The sequence below is a fragment of the Sparus aurata genome, chromosome 11, assembly GCF_900880675.1.
Source record: "Sparus aurata chromosome 11, fSpaAur1.1, whole genome shotgun sequence".
Lineage (NCBI taxonomy): Eukaryota > Metazoa > Chordata > Actinopteri > Spariformes > Sparidae > Sparus > Sparus aurata.
In genome coordinates this window covers 33,854,438-33,869,082 of record NC_044197.1, presented here as the reverse complement: position 1 = coordinate 33,869,082, position 14,645 = coordinate 33,854,438, and the positions used below count along the sequence as shown (strand labels likewise).

The 14,645-nt window shown below is 40.3% G+C and overlaps 1 protein-coding gene across 4 annotated transcripts in view; it reads right to left on the bottom strand.

Annotated features, from left to right (window-relative positions):
• The window catches only part of ctns (cystinosin, lysosomal cystine transporter), a 69,624-nt gene that overhangs the window by 11,540 nt on the left and 43,439 nt on the right, over nucleotides 1-14,645 (bottom strand). For all 4 annotated transcript variants that reach the window (XM_030433588.1, XM_030433589.1, XM_030433590.1 and 1 more), the window contains exons 5-6: nucleotides 2,342-2,445; nucleotides 1,734-1,871 (exon numbers count right to left, since the gene is read on the bottom strand). In XM_030433588.1, the coding sequence (XP_030289448.1) occupies nucleotides 1,734-1,871; nucleotides 2,342-2,445 (242 nt within the window). The remainder of the gene's footprint in view (nucleotides 1-1,733; nucleotides 1,872-2,341; nucleotides 2,446-14,645) is intronic.

Here is a 14,645-nt window from a genome sequence, read left to right as displayed (position 1 = left end):
TCACCAACAACTCCTGGCATCTGCCACCACCCCACCATATGCACCTCAGACATGGACAACTGATCCTCAAACTGTTCGCCTGCCCAAGTGCTCTTTCTCCTCTTTCTCTCCTGTGGACTATTTCTGTTGCTAAGCTGGTCTCCCAGGCCAAAGCCTCCACCTGCTCTCTGGACCCCATGCCAAAAACTCTGGTGAAGTCTTCCCTGCCTGCCCTGTGCCCCCTCATGATGGATATTATCAACTCATCCCTACAATACCTTCCACCTTCAAATCAGCTTCAGTGACCCCCATCCTCAAGAAGCCAGGTCTGGACCCAGATGACTTGCATAACTATCGGCCGATCTCCAACCTCCCTTTCCTAAGCTAAAATCCTGGAAAGAGCAGTTGCTGCCCAATTACAGCAGCACATGTCCAACCATGAGCTCTATGAACCCCTTCAGTCTGGCTTCAGGGCACGCCAAAGCACAGAAACTGCCCTCATCAGGATCACCAACGACCTCCTCATCGCTGTAGATTCTGGCCACATCAGTATTCTGATCCTCCTGGACTTCTCTGCAGCCTTGGACACAATATCCCACACCAACCTCCTTACACGCCTATCTGACTATTTTGGTCTCACCGGTAAACACTCTCTGCGTTCCAGTCCTATTTAACAAACAGGAAACAGTTTGTCACCATTGGAGACTCCAGTTCCACCCCAGCTCCAGTCAACCAGGGTGTGCCTCAAGGCTCTGTACTTGGACCCCTCCTCTACACCATCTACATGCTCCCCCTCGGTCAGATAATTCGCAGACATGGTCTCAACTTCCATTCTTATGCTGATGATACTCAATTATATCTTTGCACCAAATCATCATCATCATCATCACCATCATCAGCTTTTTACCATCTCAAAAACATCTCCAGACTCCGGCCCCTCTCTCTCCGAACCAGTGGCTGAGACCCTCATCCATGTCTTCATCACCTCCCGCCTGGACCACTGTAATGGAGTCCTGTCTGGGCTCCCTTCCAAAACCCTGGACAGGCTCTAGTATGTGCAGAACTCTGCTGCCAGGGTTCTCACCCACACCAAGCCCTGGCAACACATCTCCCCCACTCTCATCCACCTTCACTGGCTCCCAGTTAAATCATGTATCAGTTACAAAATTCTCCTTCTGACCTATAAATCTCTCCATTCCGTCACCCCGCAATATCTGTCTGACCTCCTCCACCCCTATACCCAGTCTCGGACACTGTGCTCATCAGGCACACACCAGCTCTCCATCCCTCACACCAAACTACAAACCCTCAGTGACAGAGCCTTCTGTGTCACAGCCCCCACTCTCTGGAACACTCTCCCAGCTAAAATCTGCAAACTGACTTCTCTGGAGACTTTCAAGAGAGACTTAAAAACCCATCTTTTTAATAAGGCCTATCAACTCTAGATCCAGCCACATCAATTAACTTTTCTATTTCTTTATCTTATATGTATTTTTTTGTTGTTTTTCTTCTTTTTGTTTATCCATTTATTCTTTGTTTTGTTTGTTCCACTTTGTTAAGTGTCCTTGGGTACCCTGAAAAGGCGCTATAAAAACTTAATGTATTATTATTATTATCATTATTATTATTATTAACAACAAAAGGTCATGGTGTTGATTTCTGACAATATATTTAGTTTGCTTGAGCAAAACTCCATGAGAGTAATATCCAAAAGCCTAGATGAAGAGAAAGGCAGAGGACAAACAGAAAACTACCTTTTCCTTCTCCAGTTTTCCCAGGCCTGTGGATAGAAGGACACGGACCAGGCCAGAAAGTAAATCCAGCCAATCACCTGATTGATGACTGACAGCACGCTGCTATGGACGACCATAAAGTGAATCCTGAGGGACAAACTAGAAGAAAGAGAATCAAGTTTATAGATACAAAGATACTGGACAGTGGCGATGCCACCATCATACTTATCAGTGGCATCATCAACACGCTGTCAAAACAGGCTTTTGAATGTGTATTCTCATGCAATTTCAGCACACAGTACATAAAATATAGTGCTAATACACTATTACTATAAACTAGACCCCTGCATTTTAACTTGATCATAGCCTCTAGTTTCAGCCCAGCATCTTTGCTCTTGTTCACACTGGTGCTTACCGTATTAATATGATCTGACCTGGACAGTCAGATCTGTGCTTCTGTACCAGTGTTGGCTGTCAGACATCACCACAGCCCTGTTCATTTACTGTACTAAGTTGACTGTACTAACTTAGTGTTATTGCCATGCTGGGGTGATGGGACAATGGACCAACACAGTTAATCAAAGTTAAGTGTTTTATCAGTTGCTGCATCTGTGCTGCTACCAACCAACCTGTTGAGGTCTGTGTTGTTGCTGAGCAGGTATGTGGTCACCTGGCCAACAGCATGGGATGTCACATTGAATGTGACTGCAGTTTCACCCACTGGCAGCAACACCTAAAGAAAGACAGAAAGACACACAGAGACACAGACACACACACACAGACACACACACACACAGAAGTTAGTTGATCCATGATGTTAATTTTGCAAAGGCCCCCACCAGAGTACCCAGAATAGTACTGTGTCCCCTCAGAGTTGCAGTAAGTCAGGACCTGTTGGTATTTGTGACGTGTGGGAGATGGACTGAAAAAGAAGTTTCTTGCTGCTCAATGCAATAACATTACCACGTCATTTGTTAAGCTCTTATCAAACCCGCCCAGTTAGGTGAACCCAAGACACTTGTTCACATTGGTGACAGCATTATCTCTTTTCAGCATGTTTCTCTTAACTGTGCCATTGTTACTTTTGTTTATTTTGATTTTTTAAATTGTTTTGTTTGCTTGATAAGAAAGTTGAACGTTGCCGTCAAAGGCAAAGCGGTGTCTCTTAGGGGACACGCTATCTCCAATTGAGAAACACATAATAACAACTCGGAGCCGTCTGTGTACATCATCATATGCCAATCCGGTTAACATCTTTAGTTTGCATTTCACATGCAGTGTATATGCAGAGTAAAGCTGGACATTTTAACCTGATGATGGTGAGGGGACCAAAAACATTCTGATTCAAAAGACACTGATCCTCTTCTACATCCCTTTATCAACTTTGGTGCACAAGACTCACAATTTGGCCCAAGAGTAATGAAACAGGCCGCATCCCTCGGAGCCCGAGTCATCTGAGTGGCCCGGTGCTAATGAAAAGATGCTACGCAGCATTAAGGTGATGATGGACGACCAACGAACTGAAATTGTTGCAAAATTCGAGTCAATAATATCCGAGCTGGTTAAGGAGGAGGTGGCGACTGCTCTCAAACCGCTACAAGAAAAAGTCGCCCTGCAAAGTGAAACTATAGGTGACTTAGGGGGCTCTGCTAATGAGCATTCGGACCAATTAACTTGCATGCAGGTGAATATAGCCAAGCTATCTGCTACTGTGTAGTCTTTGGGCAAGAAATGTGAAGAATTGGAGGCACGCTCTAGATCAGGGGTACTCATATACAAATCTTAAAGGGCCACAAAGATTTTTTTCAATGACTCAAAGGTCCATGTATTGAGCTCAGTCAGGCCACATGCAATAATACTGTAATATTCAAAACAAAATGTCCTTTTCATTCTAAACAACAAAATACAAAACTAAAATAAAATGTAACTACCATTTTAACATATATCAAAATACATAGTTGAATATTTCCTCTTTTTGTTTGCCTTCAAACATTGTGTCCATCACTTCAGTCATGCATTATTTTATTTCATTGTGACATAGATGTGACAAGAATCCTGCTTGCAGCTTGATATGACGATTTCAGTGCATTTATTTGCGTTCTGCTCATCTCTGAATTTTGAGGAAATGTCTCCTCAAAATTCCTATGCCTTGTCTCATAATGCTGTTTCAAATTGGAAATCTTCATCACAGCATTTCCTGGCATCTTGTAACGCCCCTTGTGGACTGTGGCGCAATGACTCTTGGGTATCCTGTTGGTGTAATTATGGTTCGTGAATGTGTTTGTAAATAAGATGATATGTAAGATGGTTGTGGGTTAATTCACGTCATTTGCTCTGTGATTAAATAGTGTTGAGTTTTAACAAGGATGATAAAAATGTTGGCACCGTGAGTGAAAGGGTGTTTGCCGGGAGAAACTCCCCGTACATTATGCTCTTTGAATATTTGAAAATACATGATGAGACTAGCTAGAACTCGTTAAACTACGTAAGGTAAGGTAATGTAAGGCCAAGTATTTGTTACTGCTGCACTGTCAGATACGTGGGGCTTGTCCTGGTTGGAAGGAGAATGAATGCAAATTTTAAGTTCCTATTTCTCTGAGTTGCCGATTTTTACTGTCCACTTTGTTATAGCAGTTTACCTGGAAACACACCATATTCAATCTCTTACCACCGGCAAAATGTGAATAGGCGAACTGCTCTTAAAACGAGTGAAAGTTAAAAGTTGCACTCGCAGCGGTGAGTGACCCAGCTGTCCGTGTATCGTTGCCATGGTGACAAGTCCTGGTGTACACGTGCTGACCCAACCAAAACACATGGTGAAGGAATAACAGTTTGGGGGCCACAAACAGGAGGCTGGGGGCCGCCTATTGAGGACCCTTCCTCTAGATGGCATAATATCCGACAAGTGGGTCTGCCTGAGGGATCCGAGGATCCACAACCTACAGAGTTTATTGCAAAACTTTTAATGGACTTGTTGGGACTCCACGAGAAACCCGGGCTCGACAGGGCCCACCACACACTGCGTGCTAAGCCAAAGGAGGGAGAACCACCACATCCGATGGTCATCAGGGTGACACTATTTCAAGTAAGGAATGCTATTCTGCGCTGTGCTGGACAGAGCTCTCCTTTGCTAGGCAACAGGAGAAGGATGTATATTTTCCCGGACTTGACACCGACTGCGGCCAAGCGTAGGGCTGCTTTCGCCAAGGTGAAGAGGGAGCTCCATGCCCATGCTAATGTTAAATTCGGCCTCCAGTACCCAGCTACTCTACAAATCACCATGTCCAGCGGCCAGACCTACAGATTTGAAGACCTGGACCAGGCTCTGGGGTTCATCAACAAGAGATTCGAGAGTCCAGCCCCGGAGAGTGACTAACTCTGGGATTCACAAACGCTTGTTTGATTGGTTTGTATTTCAGCGGCAGCAGGCTGCATATCCAGCAGGTAACACCCACATTATGCCACTGTTGTCTTGTCTACAGACTGAATACAGTATTGACTGTGTACTGACTTTAAGTTTCATTGCTCCAGTTTGACTATATTGGTGCTATTTTTCTATTTACTTATTTATTTTGTTTTTTCTCTGTCAGTCTCTACCTTTGATGGTGGACTGTTAGTTCATGTAGTTTTTAGGGGTAATGGGTTGGGCACCTGTCCTGCTTTTCCAGATGTATATGCTTTTTTTTTTTTTTTCTTTCTCTCTCTTGCTGTTTTTGTCTGTTACATACTGAATTCTCTGTCTTTTATTGACCCAGGCTGAGAGATCACTATCCAGTGTGGGTGGGGATGTTAGATTTGTGAGTTTAAACTGTGAGGGCCTAAATAATCCAGTCAAGTGCAGCAAAGTGTTGAACTACTTAAACCACCTTGATGCTCATATAATATAATTGCAGGAAATTCATTTAAAAGAGATAGATCATGTTAGACTTAAGAAGAGCTGGGTCAGGAAAATATACCATTCCTCATTTTCCAGTAAATCAAGAGGTGTTGCTATTCTTTTACATAGAGATATCCCTTCTATTCATGTTAAGACAATCTCTGATGCTGCTGGCAGGTTTAAAGCTGTCATGGGACACATTTTTGATGTAAAGGTGACTCTTGCTAATGTTTATGCCCCCAACTGGTATGAAGAGTGTTTTTTTAGACAGGTTTTCTCAATGCTTCCGGAGCTGTCCAAGTATTGTCTAATCTTAGGAGGTGACCTTAACTTCTGGATGAATCCTTCCTTAGATTGTTCTTCCCCAACCTCAGCTGCTCAGTCCAAGTTGGCATAGTGATTCAAGCCTTCATGAATGAGTTTAAAGTTTTGGACCCTTGGTGTTTTTTAAACCTGGACAAAAGGGAGTACCAATTTTTCCTCTATTTACCGTACCTATACACAAATTGATTTCTTTTTAGTGCACAACAAGTAGTTATCCTCCATTTCTGTCTGTAAATATGATTTGATTGTTGTGTCAGACCGTGGATCCATATCTTTTTTTAAAAAAAATATTTTTTTAATTATCTTTTTCTTTCAGTTAACAGACAACAAAAAACATATTACAAAAATAATCAGACATTGTAGTAAAGTAAAAATAAAATAAAAAATAAAACAATAGTAATAAGAATAATAAGAACAATAATTACATAAGGTTTCAGTCCGGGGATACATTTTCAGAAATATATGCACTGGGTACCATAACAACAAACACACCAGTACTTACAATTGCATATGTCTGTATTCAATAACAAAGGCAATGTGTAGTTCACTGCAAGAATACAAGACAGGTGAGACGAAATATACACTACTCACAATAAGTTAGGGATATTGTTATTTACATGAGTGCTTTTCCTATTTGGTCTGAATTTTAATGAAATAAGTAAAAGTTCCCTTTTATATTACTAATAATAAATGAGAAGAAACACCGTTTTCATTAGTTTAATATTTATTTCCCCCAAAATTTAGACAATAACAAGGATAGCCCCAAATAACAAAAACTGACAATGTCAGTAGCGGGTGTTTCCACCATTTGCCGCAATGACAGCTTGACAGCGACGTCTCATGCTCCTCGCTAGCCTCATGATGTTGTTCTGAGGCAATGCATTCCACTCCTCCACAAGTGCTACACGCAGTTCTGCCAGGTCACGTGGGGGTGGGGTACGACCATCCAGTCTCTGCTTCAGCTGGTCCCAGACGTGCTCTATGGGGTTCAGGTCAGGGGACATTGCTGGCAATACCATATGAGGCACTCCGACTTCCTGAAGTCGAGCAGTAACAATTCTGGCACGATGTGGTGGAGTATTATCATCCATGAACAGAAAGTTGGGGGTGTGCTGGCGGAATTGGGGGATGATGATGTCTCTGAGGTAAGAACGTGCAGTGACTGAGCCATCTACAATAACCAAATCTGTTTTGCGCTGACTGGTGATGCCTGCCCAGACTGTTGCACCTCCTCCACCAAAGGGAACCCTGGGGACCATGTTGACCTCGGCGTATCGCTCACCTCGCCTTCTCCAGCAACGCTGATGACCATCATTTCTGTGCAAGGTGACCCGACACTCATCAGTGAACAGGACGGTAGAGCACTGCTGCATTGTCCAGGTCACATGGTCTTGTGCCCACTGCAAACGTTCACGGCGGTGTCTTGGTGTCAGTGGAGTCACCTGCAACGGTCGTCTGGCATTCAAGCCAAAGCGGTGGAGTCGGTTTCGAATGGTTTGTCTGGAAACCCTAGTACCCCTCACATCTCGTAACTGGGCCTGCAGCTGTGTGGCAGTTGCATAACGATGTCTGAGTGCATAGGTCCTTAGGTACTGGTCATCGTTGTGGTCTGTCACTCGTGGGGCTCCACTCCTGGGTCTGTCACGAACTCTTCCAGTAGTTCTGTGTCTTGATGCAAGTCTGCTGATGACACTTTGAGACACACCAAGTTCACGAGCAACATCTGACTGCCTGCCACCGACCCGAAGGCGCGCTATGGCCAGGTGGCGCTGCTCGTCCGTTAAGTGATGTCGTGTTCATGGCTGTTTGAATGATGAACTTGGAATGACTTACTGACAATACCAGCTTTTTATACCCACAGAATGTTGAAATTGATGCCACATTGAAAAGGGTTGTCTTTTAGTTTTTGGTATTGGCCCCAATATGTAAGGCACACTGTACACAGTGAGACCATTACGTGGAAAACACAAAATGAGGTGTGTCTATCACCCCAATACAATTGCCTCCCTATCCCAAAACTCTCTGAAGTGAAACAAACACTGTATGTATGAAATCCACTGAGTCTCTCACAATATCCCTAACTTATTGTGAGTAGTGAATATGATATCTATGAGAAACATATTTTACAAATCATTAGAGATATTATTTGTAATACTAGTGCACTGCCCGTAGGAAGCATGTATTCCTATAGAAAAGTGGGAGGTTAAGTAGATTTTTCATGGATGGTCAAATGAGGCTGTGTTTGAAGGTGGGACGTCAGGGATACAATTGGCTGTTTTTGACTACTTTTGATTATACCATTATATTTCACCTTAAAAACTATTTACCTTGCCTTACTTGGTGTAATTATTTTTAGCACAACATCACATGTGTGACTGTACAGTTATTTTTTCATTTTAAGGTACTATATTAACACTATGGACCTAAAATCACAAAATAACAAAATCAGAGTAGAAAAAGTTAGTTTTTTTACTGTGAAAACCACAAATGTGTTTAATGAACCAATTGCATTAGTTATAATGCAAATATAAATTGTTGTTTACTAAATTGGTGCATAAGTTTTTGAAATTTACAAAGTTATGTGTAACTATTTACATTTAAATGCAGGCAATGCCTCAGGCTCCTCAGCTCATTCCTGCCTGTTCCACATTCAGCCGTCTCCTCCTTGGTTTGCCTCACAACACGACTCCACTTCTCACTAAACACACCACACCAAATACTACATAACACACTAACTATTCACTCCAAACACGCTATATGTCACAAATCTCTCAACTCTCAAAACTCGCTATCTCTGTCGCCGTCTCCAACACATCACTGCTGCTGTCAATCATCAGCCGATGTCCCTCCCACATCTTCCTGTTCCTCAACAACCAAACTTGCTACTTGGACACTTTCGTGACAAAAGCACATTTTTACTGTTTCTTCTTGCACCAGACATAAAGCAAACGTAACGGCAATGTTCGCGAAAAAGCGTGGCGGACATTATTTACCCTAGGTCCGGTTTTGGACGTGCCGGTGCATCCGCTCCGTCAACTCGTGAGGTGGGCCGCGTGGATCGGTTAGCGGCTAGCAGCTAGCTACATACGAACATCCACAGATTCAGATCCCACTTTGTTGACCGCGCGTCTCCGGATCTGCTCAGACCCCAACAGACTCGGTCTGGACTTGTTTAATCTCATTACAATCCACAACAGTTTAGTTTGAGTTTAGATGCACAGAACAGAACGGGACCGAACCACCGGCAAAATCCCGGTCCAGCTCGCGCTGCTGCAGGTATAAATCCACTTGTGACAAAAGCGCATTTTTACTGTTTCTTCCTGCACCAGACATAAAGCAAACGTAACGGCAATGTTCGCGAAAAAAAGCGTGTTGGACATTATTTACCCTAAATCCGGTTTTGGACATGCCAGTGCGTCCGCTCCGTCGACTCGGGCGGTGGGTCGTGTACACGAACATCCATAGATTCCGATCCCACTTTGTTGTCCGTGCGTCTCCGGATCTCCTCAGACCCGAACAGACTTGGACTTGTTTAATCTCATTAATCCACAACAGTCAGTTGAACCGAACCACCGGCAAAATCCCGGTCCAGCTCACGCAGCTGCAGGTATAAATCCGCTTGTTTTTTAAGGTATGTCGTGGGCTTGAGCTCTGCAGTGATTGGCTCTGGTGCGCACGTGGCCACGGTGCGCACGTGACTGTGGTGGCTCCGGTGGACAATGCTTGCAGAATTTGTAAAGCATTTATGAAATAATTTATTCACATTATCACTGCAGTCCAAGCAAATGCTTAGTTGCACACCACTGAACGACGCAGCAGCCATGTTGAAAGTCTCAGGTCAGTCTGATCCTGATCCGCAGAGATATTTGAGGAACACACACACACACAGACAGAGATTTCTCGCTTTATAGAGAGATATCTTACCCATTTTTCCCATCTTTTTTCAAAAATGTGCACTTGATTTCTAATTTTCATTTTTTCGATTACGTATGTCTCATTTACAAGATCCTTCCATATGGGATTACTTAAGTTATCATCTTTTAACCAATTTCTTGTAATTTGTTTAATTAATGCTACTCTTATTATTAAAAATAAATATATATATCATTATTCCGAGTGTTTTCTGGAAGTTTTCCAAGTAATAAAACTAATGAATTTTTATTTACAGAGATGCCAAAAATATTTGACAGTTCTCTAACAGAGTCTTCCCAAAAACCACCTAAAACTGTACATGACCAGAACACATGACTGTGGTGGGTTATTTGCTCCCCACATTTCCTCCAACAGCTTGAGGTTACATTGCTTTTATATTTACTTTGGATTTGGGGTGTCCTAAAAAATCGATTTATAATCTATCTATTATAAGCATGCATTTTATGAAGGGGTTTATTTCTTGAGTAGATTTCTTTTTTACAACATCAAAAAGATAACGTCTCACTTGGAAGAATCAAAATAAATGAGACTTGGGTAAACCATATTGTAATGATAGCTGTTCAAATGATTTCATTTCTTTATCCCCAAACATTTGTCCAAATTTATATAAACCTTTGGATGCCCATATGTTAAACGTTTGGTCCATTCTATTAGGAGAGAAGTCTGGATCACTCCCCATTTCTTGAAAAAAAAAATGACATCCTCATTTAATTTTAAGTTGTGGCAGACTTTCCTCCAAACCTTAAGTGTAGCAACTACCCATCTATTGTCTACATTCTCAAAGTATGATTTTTTGTATTTTGAAAAAGGGAGAACAGTTAATGGTATATTTCCACCGTTTATTTCCATCTCTCTCCATTGTGTTTGTGAACATTCTCCCATCCAAATTTTAACATGTCTTACTTGTGCTGCTTGATAATAAGCTTGCAGGTTTACAAGGTCTAGGCCACCCATTTTTGGGGGGCAATTTAAGATAATTCATTCTAATTCTTGGTTTCCTGCCATTCCATATAAACTTCCTTATAAGAGAATCCCACTGTTTGGAAATGTTAGAGACAATATATATGGGTAGTGCTTTAAAAAAAACAAACAAACAAAAAAATCTCGGTAATATATTCATCTGTATAATTTTGGCTCTTTCCCATAAGGAAAATGGGATTATGGACCATCTGTTTTAAGTCCTGTTTGATTTGGCTAATTAGTTCATCAAAATTCTTTACTAACAAGTTGTCCAAATTCTTTGTTATATCAATCCCAAGATATTCTATCCTTTCCACATCCCAATGAAATGTATATTTATGTTTTAGTTCATCACTTATTGTGCCCCCCATGATCATTACTTCTGATTTATTGACATTTAATGCATAGCCCAAAATGGTTCCAAATTCCCCAATTACATTCATCAACGCTTCAATTGACTGTTCAGTATCAGACAAGTAGATTATTACATCATCTGCATACATTGACAGTTTATGATTGGCTCCTGCTATGTCAATGCCATTTATTTTCTGCTCTAACCTAATACGCTCTGCCAGTGGTTCTATACATAATGCAAAAATCAATGGGGATAAGGGATCTCCCTGTCTAGTACCTTTACCGAGTCTAAGGTAACTATTGCCACATGTAAATTCTTTTTCTGTGCTATCTCAATAAGGTTTAATGTTTGTCTCACATTATCAACAAGCTGTCTTTGACTAATAAAGCCAGTTTGATCTGGATTTATGAGATGAGGTATAATTTGTGTTAATCTAGTAGCTAGTATTGAGGACAGAAGTTTATAATCTGTAAAAGACTAATTGGCCTATAAGATGAACAATCTGCCGGGTTTTTACCTGGTTTATGCAACACTGTTATAATAGCAGAATTCCATGTTGCTGCCCATGTCTCCTTATCCAGTGCCCAATTATATGCTTTACACAAAAGTGGAATGAGTTCCAGCTGAAATTCATTAAAAAAACTAATTTGTATATCCATCACTCCCAGGTGACTTATGTAGTTTAAATTTTTTAATATGATTATGGATTTCTTCCTCTGTTATTGGTTTTGTAAGTGTAAAATTCTGTTCTTCAGTCACTGTAGGTAAATTCAACTTTTGAAAAAAAATAATTAAATTTTTTTATGTGCAGGATTTTGGGCAGCATCATACAATTCTTCATAATATTTTGCAAATTGATTTCCTATCTCATTTCGGCCTCTAATTTCGGCCTTTGTGTTTTTATCATTAAGTTGCATTACTGATACTCTCTTTTGCTGTTTTTTAAGTTTATAAGCTAACACCTTAGCTGCTCTGGGGCCTCCATCATATGTCCTTTGTCTTAAGAGGGACAATGGGCCTCATTCATGAACCGTTCTTACGAACAAATTTGTTCTTAAGTCCCACTTACGAAGATTTTACGAAGATTGTGGCATTCATGAATTTTTTCTTATCTAGGATTTTTTCTTAGTCAAGAACAAATCCTACGAACACTCAGGAGTACTCTTACGCACATTTCAGTGCCGAAATGTTGGCATGGTTGTGTTTTCTTCTCTTGTGTAGTTCAATAAAATGCAATATTACAGTGATAATTCTGTCATATTTATTCATTTATTTATTTAATATTTTTGGTAATTTACAAAGGATTTAAATTCTAAAATAAATTAAATGTGCCAATGATTTAAGATAAATCAAGTAAATTGGAAACATGCCATCAATTAGTAACCCCCCCCACCCTATTTATGTGGCATTTCTCCATCCAAGCCCCGCAAAACAATGGCATATATATTGCTCCTGCGGCTTTCATCAATGTAAGAACACAGCTGCGAACAATTCTGAGGCTTACGAACGAGTTGGTGAATCTGACGTAGGGTTTTCTTAAGGAACCTCTTAAGAACAACTTAAGAAAGAATCTAAGAAGATTCTTAAGAAGATATTGGTGAATGAGGCCTAATGATTTTTCTATCTCCATATTTAGAAAATCATTCATTGCTACTTTAGCCTCTTTAAGTTTCTCCAATACTGATGATTCCCCATAGGCTTTGTGTGTTTTTTCTAATTCCTCAATTTTCTTTTCAAGTGAAGTCCTTGCCTTTTCTTTTTGTTTCTTCCTAAATGAGGCATATGCTATTATTTCCCCCCTTAAAACAGCTTTTGCCCCTTCCCATAATATTAATGGATTTATATCCTCTGTGTCATTGTGTCTTATATATTCTTGTAATACACTTCTTATCTTTATTTTAAATTCCTTTTCTAAAATAAGAGAGTTCTTAAACCTCCAGATACCTGCACTTTTCTCCATGCTGCTCTTTACTGTCATCTGTAAGGGTGCATGATCTGAGAGACATTTATGTCCACTTTTAATGTTTTTAACTATTGGTAAATCTTTAGAGAACATAAAAAATTAATCAAGCCTTGAGTAATTTCCTGTAACTGGGGAGTAATATGTATAATCCCTTTGAGTTGGATTTAAAGTTCGCCGTACATCAAATAATCCTATGTCCTTAGAACATTTTCTTATCAAGTGAGCATCTTTTTGGGCCTTATGTTTTCTGCTACTTTGTGAGTCCATCTTTTCATTCACGAGTATGTAGACTAAAGTCTCCCCCTAACACAATTATCCCTTTACTTTGCACTGTAATTAACTCGATAATCTTCTCAATTAAACTTGTCCCTTCTTCGGGAGGGTTGTATATGTTTAATAATGTAATATATTCGCCATCTATCTTCCCTACCACAAACACATATCTGCCCTCTTTATCGCATACTGTATTCTCTACCTCAAATGGAAGATGGTTCCTTATTATTGTTATAACACCTCCTCTGGATGTGTGATATGATGAATAAAAGCATTGGGCTTTAAACAGTTTAAAGTTTCTCATGTTCCATTTTGGACAGACGTGTTTCCTGCAAAAATACAATGTCTCCTCCTAGAGACTTCATTTGTGCAAGCACTTTACTCCCCTTAATTGGCTTGTTCAGGCCATTCACATTAAATGAGATGAAATTAATATTCATACACTAACACATAACATGTTTTGTTTTCTATTACTTGTATTAAGTCTACCAAGTTCATTCAACCTATATCCTGTAAACCTAAGTGCCTTATTTATATGAAAAATATTTAAACCATCCTTAAAAAACCTTTGAGACCCAAAAATACATATAAAAATATAAAAAATATAAAAATAAAAAACAAACGACAAAATATGACTTCAACTTGAGCTACCATATTTAAGGTAGCGATTTGTAGTCTTCCAAGCTTGTGTCAATGCCCGGATGCTAGGGTCTTTAATAAAAGACCCAGAGCTGCAAGATTTTTAAAACAGCTCCAAAGAATATTTGCATCTAGATAATAAAAAGACGCTTTTGTGGTTTCTGGAAAAGTGGCCGTGACATCAAAACCGCCATCGGCAAACAAAACAATACAGACAAAATGAGTGCTGCGATTACAGTAAATATTTAGAATATAAATTCCTTTTAATGTCATTCATTGTAAAATTCAATCAATAAATGTGCAAAAATAATAGTAGTAATATTAATAGAGCCAGCCCATTGCAATAGCCTTAAATCAACTTAAAACCAGCACTACTAAATAAGAATTAAATCCATACACCTTCCCCTCCATCTAAACTGAAACAAGCATCCTATTAATCAATATATATTTTCGTGTGGGTGAACATGAGCAAGCTTACAGTATAACCATATGTTCATAGGAGTGTGTGAGTGTGTATGTATATATGTGTCAGCCTATATGTCTGCATGTGTGTCTACGTGTGCGTGTCTGTGCAAATACTAGAGATGCACCGATCGATCGGCAACCGAT